At 37.7% G+C, this 13702-nt stretch overlaps 1 protein-coding gene across 6 annotated transcripts in view; it reads left to right on the top strand.

Moving 5' to 3' along the window:
* The window catches only part of LOC139978387 (insulin-like peptide receptor), a 105011-nt gene that overhangs the window by 55326 nt on the left and 35983 nt on the right, over window positions 1-13702 (top strand). For all 6 annotated transcript variants that reach the window (XM_071988582.1, XM_071988583.1, XM_071988581.1 and 3 more), the window contains exons 4-5: window positions 4562-4731; window positions 11258-11408. In XM_071988582.1, coding sequence (XP_071844683.1) covers window positions 4562-4731; window positions 11258-11408 — 321 coding nt within the window. The remainder of the gene's footprint in view (window positions 1-4561; window positions 4732-11257; window positions 11409-13702) is intronic.

The following is a 13702-nucleotide window of genomic DNA, read 5'->3' as shown; positions in this document are numbered from 1 at the left end:
AATAAACTGTACCTGCAATTTCTCTTCTTACTAAACAACATCAATTTTTCAAGGGCCATCGTTAAAATGAATGGTAGAGGCCTCATCATTTTAATATCTTGGTTTGGTCAAAATTTTGCACTATGGAACTTAGAAGTAATGAAATCCAGTTATGAATGAAAACAGATCTTTTTAAAAAGAACAAAAAACAAACAAACTCAAAACATTATTAAAAAGGATCATGAATGTGGCAGGCTTTGAGCACTGTTTAAGAGCTTAGCTTTGGGTAACTATATAAACTCAACTTTTTGAAGTTGGTGTAGTGAGTGACTCCTTTGTCACAGAGGTATATGACAATGTACAAAAAATAAGACGGCAAAGAAGATATAATAATAATAATAATAATAATAATAAATGAGACTTATATAGTGCCAAATCAGTACAGTACACAAAAGTCACTGCTCAAGGTGCTTTACAAAGAAAGTAAATTAATTTACAAAAGAACAAGTGAAAAAGTGGGTCTTAAGTAGACTTTTGAAAGTAGAAAGTGTATAGCATGTTCGAATGTGATCTGGTAACTTGTTCCATATGAGAGGCTACTTTTTGATATATTCACTAAGGCTTCTCTGATAAGATGAAGAAGACCTAATTCTCATATCACAAGATGAGATGTAAAAGACCCTTGCACAGAGATGAAGCACAGAGTTGTTATGGAGCAACTCCCCTGACTATCTGTATGAACCACACTTTATATACCCTACACTCTGTCACAAGGTCACATGGCTGGACAGGAAGTTACACTCCCATACCATACTTGGACAACTGGTCAGCCCAGACTACCTGTCTACAAGGGAGGTTAAGAGATACCTTAAGACAACAATAGGGAACATAGAGAGTTAATTATTTGGCAGCATTGATAAACAGTAAGGGAAGACAACTGATGTGAAAATCAACCCAAGGGTTGATAATTGGAAGGAGATGTTGACCACCTAAGCTGTGATAACTTCCTGGGAGCCAAAAAAAAAAGAAGATCTTTAGAACTTTTCTGGTAAACAAATGTAATGATCTTTCCAAAATGATAAACAGTGCTTGGCAAGATTCAGAGAGAAAAAGTAACCATGTGCAGTAAATCACAATCTTCTAACAGTTGCTTATTTAAGTATGGAAAGCAATTTGCTGGTAAATGCCTATTGCACACACTATTCCTTTAAGTCATTAACTGCAAGATGAACTGACCGTGTTGTAGACCTCTGTGCTGGTTTTTGTTTTGTATGTCGTTGTATAGAATATAGAATATATAGTCATGATGCCTAAGGCAGGGAAGGGGTGATGCGACTCCCAATATGTAATGAGTTCCCAAGTCCAGCCTAGTAATGACCTTTCAAGATGAATGTTGTGGACAAAATTGGGAAACAGCTGGTTGCCATTTGCAGTTGGAAAGATTCCCTTCCTAGGTTTCTGCTCTAAGAAAAGTCACCCAAGTAAGCACCTGGGGCACGAAGACCTACCAATCAAACTACTGATCGCTTCTCAACGGCAGTCCCCTTGCATCGAGACTGTGACTGTGTGACAGTCACAGTCATCTAAATGTGTGTATCACGAGTCCCCTCAGAAACAGAACAGATACTACACAATGTACATAACTGGACCAAGAGATGGTTTTGTATAGCACAGCCCAGTCATCCTCCTAACATCATCTAATTTGCTGTTCAACACAATAATGGGATTACAGTTACAAACTGAAGTCAACAAGAGTCAAAAGGAGTCTTGACAACAGAAGAACCAGAGCCAACCACCGTAGTGGTGGTCATGTGTGTGATGTGACTCACTCATCAAGAACCCTGTGCAACACAGCTTGGTCACATATATATATACATCTAACCTGCTGCTGGTGTCAGTGAGGAATGTCGCAAGTCCAGATACTGGTGTACATTTATTGGCATTGCTGACCAATTCTCTCCTCTATGTCTTTGTAAGATTCACAAGACAGGTATAGCCTATTGTCCTTCATAAAAGGATGAAGTTTCTGAAAGAAAGTCAGCTCTTTGTAAACATTTTTAGTTTTTTTGCTCTCTCTGTCCTTTAGCTTTGAGGACATTGTTTCCTTTATAGAAAAAAGATCCCACCATACAGTGGACACTGAAGCTGACACCCTGTGATGGCATTGTGGGTAACTTGTGAAGCATGGCAGGGAAATCCTGCAACAAAAAGAGAAAAAAAGAAAAAGGGAGGGAGGAAGAAGAAAAAGGGGGAACTTCTTAACCAGCCAATTTCAGCCGCTTGTCAGGAGACTTTTATGTGCACAGCTATTTGACTGAGGAGAATCCCGTATTTCTGAATTTCAATTTGATTGATCGAGAAGCGAACCCAAACAAACATCAGTTCTAAACTTGCAAATGCTAAAGAAAGTTATAAATACACTTGCTACTCCCTCCTCCCTCCCCTCCCCCTCCCCCTCCTCCTCCTCCTCCCTCCTTCCTACCAAAAAGTCTTCCGTAAATTAGTTGTACTGATAGAAGATCATGTCTTTATAACATAATAAACTTAATTAATTGTGAAAAACTGTTTGTTAATGACGCATAATTTTAAAATGAAACCAGAAACTAAAAAAACTAGAAAAGAAAAGATTTTCACAGAGAATATCTCTATCTTGTGTCGTATTCCAAGTTACGCCTGGCCGTGACATTGCTTACTGTAACTTGCCCATACCTTATTACATTCCCCATCAGAAGCAGGTGGAGACAAAACAGCACATATACTGTACAACACTGGCTTTTGACTGCATCGTCTGAACGTGACTACACAATAGTAGCATTACATGTTTCTCCCTCCCACCCCTCCAAGCATTTGAAGCAAACAGGTGCGTGCTCCTGCAGTGGAGGAAATAACTGGTAATATGTGCTTTAGAGCCTTGAAAAGAAAAAAATTCTTCTGAAATATTGCTAGGGTCTTTTTTCCCCATTGGGCAATGAAAGGTTATTGGAATGCTGTCGTATTTGTTTAGTACTGTCACAGAGAAAATAAAGGGACATCAATTGTGAGGTTCCCTTGGGATAATGAGACCAAAAAAAAAAGGAGAAAAAAAGAAGAGAGACAAAAATAATAAGGAAATAACGAATGGAATGATATAAAATAGACAAACAGACATGGGGCCCAGTTGATGTTTGGTCGATGTGATGTACATCTTGGTAAATGATTCGCCCAAAGATCGGAGTCTAGCTGGGGGGAAAAACGAAAAGAAAGAAAGAGCAAGTGAGAGGAGGAGAGAGATTCAGATGGAAAAGTTGCATTATGGTCATTGCCTGACTGGTTGTGTTCATAGGACACTTATTTCAAGGACTATCACAACTTACGTAGTGGAAACCAATTTCTGAAGTTATCTTAATCCATGTGATTGTTGAGTTATCATTATGTATGGTGTGGGGCGTATTGAAATTTGCAATAGAAATTTAAACTTTTTGGTTTTCCCAAATTCCAAATGTGTAATAAAAAGAATGAAATGTGTTTTCCTTCCTGGGTTTTTGGCTGGGTTGAGGAAAGGAGAGAAGGTTTCAAATTGCGAATATGTACAGATCTTAGCACAACCAGAATCACCAATCACAGCCATTACAATTATATTACACTCTCTTAACTGAGCTTTCTGTAAAAGAATTACAAAACTTATGTAAGAATCCCTCTATGTGAATGTATTTTAGATCCTCCAGCAAGCAGGAACTCGCGAAGAAGCCTCATTGGCTTATCAAAGCAACTGACCGAAGTCAGTCTCTTAGATCAATATGACCATGATTATGAATTGTCAATTGTCAACAACTCTGTAACTGGACGACATACATTAATCTTGGAGTGACTCGAACTCGGGACCTTATGTTTGAAAGGCACCGGCGTTAACCACTGAGCTAACGCTCCTTGAGTTGAGTACCACTATGCGTTGAGCAATAATCGGTTTGCTTCAAATCTTGCTGGTGAATCTGATGAATATAGAGCTTGACAATACACTGTAGGGTATTTCTAGGCCAACCTTGTACCCATTTACATCCCTGTAGCTGCCATTTTTCGACATTTGAATACTGTCGGGGCATTCTCCATCCTGTGGCAACGGTGCTGAAGGTGGGATAGCTGACGACCCACCACTGTTTGGTGCTGCAAAGCCGTTTCCCCGAGATGACACACGTAGGATGTTCACCTTAAAGTCTGCAATGTTAAAATATACTGTACATTCAATGGACTGAAATGAACATCCCTATGCCTCCTGCTTCTTGTTTTTTTTTTGGCTCCACAAGAAATGGTGATGGGCAAATATGGAACAAAATGAAAATTGTTTTGCACTTGGGTTTTTGCCCATTGACAGCTAGCTTCTCAATATTGCAGACTTTCTCTTGCTTTCTTTGCAGCCAAGAAAAACACGTGGAATTTTTAAGGAAGGTAGATGATAATAATAAAAAAGAAAAAAAAAAGAAGGAAAGATGGGTATTAAAATGTATAGAATAATTTTTTGCTGCCAGTGGCCAGTTTTTTATTTATTTTTGATTCATTGGAAGTTTATATTAAAACTAACCCTATATTATTTTCTCTTCCCACTCAGTTTGTTCAGCTGCCTGTCCTCATTCATGCCACACACAAAAGCCTGATACATGCTGCCATCCTGAGTGCCTAGGAGGGTGTAGTGGCAACTCTGCTACCCATTGTGTGGCTTGCAAGAACTTCATCTCCAATGGGACCTGCGTTGGGTCTTGTCCAAGTGGAACTGTTCAGGTAAATTGAAAACAAAGAGGCGAAGTGCCCGAAATTGCCAAACAATGGCTTTGGAAATTTTTTGGGAAATTAGTAAGAGATAAGAAGATAAGCCTGGGTTCTACAAATAATTTCAGACGAAGTTATTCAGACTAAAATCCACTTCCCATTGTATTGCTTGCAAAAGCTCCAATTTGGGCCTGGTCCAAGTGGAACTGCTGGTAAATATTGCAAACAAAGATGGGCAAAAAAATACTAAAAAGTTTCAGCACTTTTGGAAAAGGGAACAAAAGCCTTTTCTGCTAAATATTCCCCTGATGTAGTTTTTTTTCATTTTATGTCATTTGAGAATCTACTGGAGATCAGAGTCTTGAAACTTGTAAACACAATAGTTGAAAGATCTAGGTCAGCAGTTGTGCAAGAATCTTTTTGATCACGTGAAATGTTCTCATATGAATTGTGGCGAGGAATCTAGTGTCATAAAGGTCTTGTCCAAGTGGAACTGTTATTAGGTCTTAAGTGGAACTGTTATTAGGTCTTAAGTGGAACTGTTATTAGGTCTTGTCCAAGTGGAACTGTTGTTAGGTCTTGTTCAAGTGGAACTGTTATTAGGTCTTGTCCAAGTGGAACTGTTATCAGGTTTGGTCCAAGTGGAACTGTTATTAGGTCTTGTCCAAGTGGAACTGTTATTAGGTCTTGTCCAATTGGAACTGTTATTAGGTCTTGTCCAAGTGGAACTGTTATTAGGTCTTGTCCAAGTGGAACTGTTATTAGGTCTTGTCCAAGTGGAACTGTTATTAGGTCTTGTCCAAGTGGAACTGTTATTAGGTCTTGTCCAAGTGGAACTGTTCAGTTAAATTACAGATAGAAGATAGACTGTTCCCTTAATAGGTTATTGCCAAAATATTTTCTGGTCGAAAAAAGAGCTGTTTCTGCAAAGGTTTCTTTTAAGACAAGTTTGTTGCCTTCATAATTGATAAATGTATGGCTATTGTTTCTATGACAATCCCCATCACATGGTGGTAGAGTTCTACCTTTGCTATAGTCAAGTTTCAGCTGGAAATAAAACAGACAAAATTTGAAAATATATGGGTGCACCCTTTATGCGTGATAAATACGGAAAAGTTTTCGGGGGTTGCAAATATTCTGAATCTGAACAGAACTGTTACTATTTCTACTTACTCAATGCTCATTTGAACAATTGCAATAAATACACTTAGTAGGTTTTGGTAAAATTTGCCCACCAAGGACAAATGTCTGCTTTAAAGAGATGGCGATTTTCGTGATGCACGGTTGATATGAAAATTCGAAAGTGATTCAGCTTAAAGATATTCTTTGTCAGCGGCTCTGTTCGCATTGGGATTGATTTGTGCCTCTTTGTGATCACAGTCATGAATACAAAAGAAAGTGAAATACAAGAGGATGGGGGGGAGGGAACAATCCCCTCCCCCCCCAAAATAGCAAGGGTATTTGCGGTTTTCCACGATCTAACCACCAGAGCATTCACATGGAACATTTGAAATGGTGGTCATGATCATTGACATGTGATGAAACGTTTAGGCTCCAGTGGATCGTACTTTGTAATGCAATCAGGCACTCGAGGAGGTCGGAAGGTCGAACAGGTTTTTATGATAGCGAGCTCGCGATCTTGATAGGGAGCTTGCAAGTTGCCATTGAGATATTGTCATGGCATGGCTAGGAAAGCTGTTTGAAGCTGCCAGGGTAATGAGATTAATACCACATCTTATGGTCTACGGAAGGCCAATTTTGATTCAATTTCAGTCATTTCAATCATTCAATGTCGATTTCAATTTCAACCATTCAATCAAATTCAATCTTTTGACATGATGACGGAAAATGAACACATTCTCCCTTGTGCTAAGATATGTTAGACATACTATTTACATTGCTGATGTCAACGATAAGGAATTCAGTACCAGGATGTCTATTTTAAATAATTTCAATATAAGTTTTTGAAATGTAGACCAAGAGACTCACCCATTACCAAGGTAAATGCTCATTTTGTAGCCTGATATTTCATAAATGAGGAATTATGATAGGATTCAGTCAGGTTGCATTCTCATGATGGACATGTCGCAAGATATTATGGGTGTTTATGGCAAGCAGTGCATATGTGGATTGAGTCAATAATAACAACTAGTGTGGCAGATTTTTGTTTACTGTTTTCCAGAACCGTTTACTGTTTTAACCGCGGTATCCAGCACGGTCTGTTAGCTGTATGCATGCGTGTCGGATTGGTTGGCCCTTACTACACTTTGTAAAAAGTAAATCATGAATTACTTAGTCTCATGTTTTGCCCACACAAATTCACGATGTCTGGCCCCCTCAAAACTTTTTTTTTTTAAACAACTTTTTTTTTTAATGAAAATAGGTTCTGCCTGTCATCTACCTTCCTTATAGATGCAGCCACCACCCTAAAAATAGATGTTTAGCCTTTGCCCCTGGATCCAGAATCAGGAACTCATATATTTACTACAATATTTATAACTTCTGCTTGGTACCAGTTCCTATTAGAGAAGCCAAGTTCAAACAAAAAGTACATTCCGAGAAAAAGCTATCAGCCTTCTCGTGACTTGAACTAACTACTATTAAGCCTTGAATTTGCAACACTATATTACAGGTAGTCTTTACTTATTCCTTCTTCTTAGTTTTCAAGCTCAGTTGAGTTTTATATTAATGTTTTTTATCTCTCTTCCTACCCCTGACATTCAAGAAAGACATCAGTGTGGGGAAGAATTGTAATAAATTGAGAAATGAGCTGGAAATGCAGGAAAGTGAGAGAAATCAATACGTAGATGTTCATTTGAATGCTATCAAATGATAAATTGTATTAGAATATGTAATGATATAGCTAACCGTGTCAAGGCTGTGACTCTCGGCCGCGGCGGCGCAGCAGGACGTTTTCTTAGACACTCGAAGATGTAGAGCGCAGTTTAGCAACACGCTCAAGTTATATAAATATATATTGATATATATATATATATCTATATTTATATGTAATATTATCTGGGTGTAGTTTTGAATTTATACAAGTAAATAATGTCCATAAGGGGAGTTGGTTTTGATGGGAGAAAAGTGGGAGCAGGTCAAAGCCTTTGTAAATTGTAATTATAATCTAAAATCAAAATCAAAACCTTCAAGGATGTTCATACTTGATACATATACATATACATTAAATCGTAGGGAGTACAAGAAGGGCGGTCAGTATAACCGGAGTAGAAAAATGTCCACCACCTTTCTCCATTAAATGCCCAAGTCTGCTCGTTGACATTTCTACAATTTTCCAACCCTGTTACACAAACACGTCCTCCTCCCCAATTGATTGAACGTTAAAAATATTTTTATACAATTAAAAATATTTTATACATCTATACATGCAGTACTCATAGGTGTAGGAGCCCAATTTGATTTGTCGGGGCTGTAACGACTTGCCCGAAAAATATAACCAAATTATTTTCGCATTCAACATGTTAATGTGCATATCATATAGGCATGCATCGGTTAGTACATCGCATGCCAACAACATACAATCATTTGCCGTGTTATTACTATTCCATATTGGTTATAGTTATGGGGGAAGTCGTAACAATAATATTGATAATAATAATATCAGTTCAACCATTGAAAAACACATTGCAAATTCTTTTTCTTTCAGTAGGTGCTCGAAAAATTCTCATCATATTGCCCAAATTTTCACACAAAAATTTGGTTGGGGGGCTGCAGGCCCCCCAGCCTTCCCGCCTCCCAAGCCTATGGCAGTACTCGATAGTACTGCAAGGTTCGTTGGTGTTAAAACCCTATGCCCTGGAACTGCCGGTTGTTGTAGATCAAAAACTTTCCACACATCTGCCTGTGTCATATCTGATCTAGTGTTTTTTTGTCTCATTTGTTAGTTCGTATACTGGTTTAGCGGTTAGAATTTTTAAAATCCTGCCTGCAGTCTGAATAATTAACATCATTGTAGGAGCATTTTTGTGGCCCTGAAAAACAACAGCTTTCTTTTTCTTTTACTACAGATGTATGATTTTTCTTTGTTTCATATATAATGGTGGTACAAACCAGATACCCGGGAATAAAACCCTTCAACACATCCCTTCAGTGCTTTTCGTAGAATTTAATTACGTTTTCTTTTTTCCAGTTTTGTTTTGTGTCGGGAAGGATTCATCTGTTGAAGGAAATGGATGACACACTTTGCTTAAAGAAAATAAAACAAAGTAACTGTTCAATCAGCTGATTTTATGAAGGATGCTGTTTAATAATCTGAGCTTTCGTAAATTGATGAATTGCAAAAGAAAGGAACGGAAAAAATAAATGCTTTCCTCAGCTCTTTGGTGTAGGGTGCATTTATGTTAAAAATGTCTGGTTTGAAATTTAAGTTGATTTTTGGAGTTGTATTGTTTATCTGCGTAAAATAGCTGGCTGCAGGGTTCCCCTACATGAAAGAATCTTGAGGGGAAAGTAAGGAAGGGGGGGGGGAAGAAAAAAAGAAAAGAACACAAACATAAAATTACTGTCTGCTGTTATCTTGAGGGTCTCCAGAGAACCATGTGGCCCTTTGTTTTACTCACATTCACCCTTTTGATTCATTAAATATATGCTAATTAACACCAGCTTACCCTGCATCAAGCTGTTCTACATGTTTTTGCATTAGAGAGCCTTGTGGTTAAGGCAGTGGACCTGTGATCTAAGGATTGCAGGTTCGAGTCCTGGCCAGGTGGTCATGTTGTATCCTTGGGCAAGGCACTTTATTTCAATTGCCTCTTTTCACCCAAGTGAATAAATGGGGACCTGTGAGATAAATTGTCGGTGGGGCGCTGTTTAGCTGCTGCCATGTGGAGGGATTGTCTCTATGTTAGACAGGTTTTCCAAGTTGACAAGTGTAATATATTGGTAGGCACCATGAGCACCTGTTTTGGTGGATAAGTCTGGGCTTTATATATCCTCAATATTATTATTAAAATCATTATTGTTCTGTTTTACCATTTCTGTAGCAAATCTAGCCCATATAAGATATATCTCTGAATATGCTTAATAAGTTGCAAACCCAGATTAGCTTGAATCAAGCTGTTGTCCATGTTTTTTTAAATTTCTTTGAAACCCAATAAAGGAAATAAAAAGATAAACATTAATTAAGCCAGTCAGGCGTAGTTATTCATTCATTATGATAGATAACTCTGATATTTGGCTGTTACTTTGCTAAAATTATGATTTTTCGCAGGAACTTGTCTAACTTTTATCAGACCCTTTTCGTTGGAGGTCACGTAAGTGTCCTAGAGCTGTAATTGGCTGCACGAAGACTTGACCCCAAGTTGACCTGGACCAAATTTACATGTGACATTGTAACATTAAAATATGTCCACTTTCATGTATGTTTTTGTAGATCCAGATATATGCTACTAGAGTAACTTTTTATGACAACTTTGAGTGAATTGTTTTTTAGTGACTAGTCTAATCATAAAGTACTAAAAGTAAGTGAAATTTCAACCGGAGAGGGAACCGGTATACCAAAGTACACTGGTAGGTCAACCGTACAACCTGCAGTACCAGTGTATTATGTCAGGATAGACGTACATGGGCTTTCTTGTCGATGATGAACGAGAGGAGGATGCCTTCGTTTGAATCAGTGAAGAGATAAAACAGTTGTGAAGAAGAAAACTAATATGTGGATGAATAAATATAGTGAACAAATGAAATGTTGAAAGTGTGAATTGTCGTCGAAGTTCTAACTCAGTGTACACATGATAACGACCAGCATGATAACTTTCCAACAGTGTATTCAGTTCTAAACCACAAAACTCAAAAGTTTTGATGGAGGGAAAAACTAGAAACTCCACAGTTTATATGGAAAATGTAACTTGAGTATGAACATTGCAGTAAATTTGCTGTCTAGGCTGAGCAGGCTTGACAGAACTGTATGGTTGCCACTGGTTCTGTCTTCTTTTTTTTTGGAGGAAGAGGGGATAGGAGAGGTTTTTTTTATAATTACTTTTTCATTTTTTTCCCCTATTTTGAAGGTTATCCATGTAATACATGACGTCTATTTAGATTTAAGGATTTGATACGTTCTCGTTCTCATGACCTGGAACTAAGCTATGGTTTATCTTTGATTGAGTATTTTTGTCGTATTGTCTCCATTTTTGATGGAGTTTGATTGTCATACTTCTGCACATTCCTTTTATCATGAAGATGAACATTAATGTTACCCCACGAGAAAAAGAAACTTTGACAAGGGTTTCATTGTGAAAACACCCAGTTTTAACAATTAGTTTTGGAATTCCGACAGATTGAATTTTGCCAATAGTTATTCAAACAACCTCAACCATTGTAGTTTCATTTCAGACTTGTCAAATTAAGACATTTTGTGAGCCGAATTAAGACATTTTGTGAGCAGAATGGAATTTCTTTTCAGTGGTAGATCACAGCTGTTAAACTTTCCCAAATCTTGCCAGGAGCAAGATATTTCTGATAAACTGGACTCAATTTTCGCTAGTAAATTTTGACTGAAGTTCTTATTTCCTACTTTCAGATTATGAATCGCTACTGTATCTTACCAGACGAATGCCCATCACATTACAAGCTATTCCAAGGCGTTTGTAGCGAGGATTGTCCGACTGGATATACCAACCACACCACTGATGCCAGAAGCTGTGCCCCTTGCTTGGGGACTTGTCCTAAAAGTAAGCCAGACTTTCTGAACCATCATCCATGGGTCAAAATTCATGGGGAAACTTTATAAAAATTGGCTCAAGAGGCTGCTAATTCTTAATTAGTCTCTTCCTTAATAAAATAATTATGTGTAAAAACAACAGACAAACAACCAAATTATTGCAAGTAATCACCATTCATTTCAATTGGTTGGGTGAGGGGATTGTGGGGTGGTTGGGGGGTGAGGGGGAGATTTGTATCCTTATTGTGGGATCGGTTCGACTGGATGGAAAAGGGCTACAACTTGATTTACCTAAGATTGCATCAATGTTTTTGAAAAATTTAGTGTGTGTTACTCATGTCTGTATGGCAAACCGCAGTTGTAGGTTAAGACCCATTGGTTTGATTAAAGCTTTGCAAGGCTATATACGTAGGAGGTCACAAATGAATGACACCTTTACTATGGGATGATATAGGTTCACTTATTAACAATGGTTAGATGTGTTTTACATTCCACTTCATGTCATATTTTGTAACATTTTTTTGTAGAAATTCCCGGTTCAGTAGATGAAGTATGTGATAATTTGCTAGAAATATATCTATGAGTGAAGTTTCTAGATGAAAACGAAGAGAGGCTACTGCTCCATTGCAGAGCAAGAACATATAACATTATAAAGCCAATTCTTGTACGGTCTTTAGTTTGCAAGTTTTAATGCATGTGAACAAACTTAAAAATCTTAATAAAGAGTTACACTATCCAATTTTTTTAAACGGAAAGTGATCGTATCGGCAGTTTGGCTGCTCTGTTTGTCAGTTGATAATCAGTAGGGTAGTTTTAAGAATATATTCTATCATTCTCCTCTGTCCTCGCGATCCTCGTGATCCTCGCAATCCTTGGACAGCCGAGGACAAATGACATGTCCATGGTACCCAGTAGTGCCTCTCTCAGAACATAAACATGGTGCCCATCCTGTGTCCCCCACCCCCCCCTTACTACACAACTGATGCCAAATGGGTCATCATTGTGTCTTATTCCAGATATAACTCCCACCTCTACCGTCACCCTCATCGTAACTCCCACCTCTACCCCACCTACACCCTCATCTTAACTCCCACCTCTACCCCACCTGCACCGACACCTATAGGATATCTTTTTGATTCCTTTCCGAAAGCAAAAGGAATCATTGCAGTCAAATGCCGTGTGTATCTGTGTGTGATGCTTTGGCTGTAAACACGATAACTCAATATGCTAATCTTAGATGAACTTCAAACTTTGTAAGAAGATGCATCAAATTGAGTTCTCAGTTGCTAGTGTTTTTGGCTGGGATCAAAGGCCATACCAGGTCACCAGAGGTCAAACTTTGAAAACCTTGTAAACACAATATCACAAGAGGGCAAGACTGGATGAACATATACTTAACATGTGGATGTCCCATTATAAATTCAGAAAACCCTAGTTGTTTATGATGAAGTCAAAGGTCATTTGAGGTCACCTGAAGTCATATTGTAAAAACCTTGTAAATATGATATCTCAAGAGGGAAACTTCAATGAATCTTATATTTGGCATGTGGATGCCCCATAGTGAGTAAAAAAAACCACTGTTCTTTGTGGAGGTAGAAGGTCATTTGAGGTCACATGAGTTGCAAACCTTGTAAACACAGGATATCAAGCAGAGAAACATGTCTGACTGAAGATATGATGCATGCAGAGACAATATTGTGACTAATATTATAGACAAATATCAATAATTTTACCCTCAGAATGTTATTTGAGGCAAGGAATCACAAAGCCTACTAACTGTTTGGTTGTTATTGTTATTTGCATTACTGAATATGTCTCTTGTTGATATCTTGTTCTGAAATTCAATAGGCATCGACATTAATGAGTGAAAATTCATTTCAGAGATTCTGCTGTTTGTTTAACAAAAATGACGAAATGCTCGCATTATTATTTTGCCAATTACTACAAAGGAAATTGAAGAATGTCACACATTGATTGCTCCATTATTAGATCAATGATATGTTGGAATGGAATTGTTATGATATTGCACAATGTTACAAAAAAACACTGCATTTTTAGAAAATGAGTCGCCACTTAATTAAAAAGGTTTATTGTTAGATACGACAGAAATGTTGTCCAATTTTTTCAAAGAATGAATGAATGGGTGGGTAGATGGTTAAATATGCTAGACAGAATACATATGTCACATATTCATATTATATTATATATCATATTTATTATACTGATATGTCTCATATTTCGTACAGTTTCCTCAAAATTTGACTTCTGCACATTAAAGCTGTTCTGTATGTTTTATAGAGCTGG

Source organism: Apostichopus japonicus, chromosome 13, assembly GCF_037975245.1.
Source record: "Apostichopus japonicus isolate 1M-3 chromosome 13, ASM3797524v1, whole genome shotgun sequence".
NCBI lineage: Eukaryota > Metazoa > Echinodermata > Holothuroidea > Aspidochirotida > Stichopodidae > Apostichopus > Apostichopus japonicus.
The sequence above is the reverse complement of the archived record's forward strand: the minus strand, read 5'-3'. Positions and strand labels throughout refer to the sequence as shown.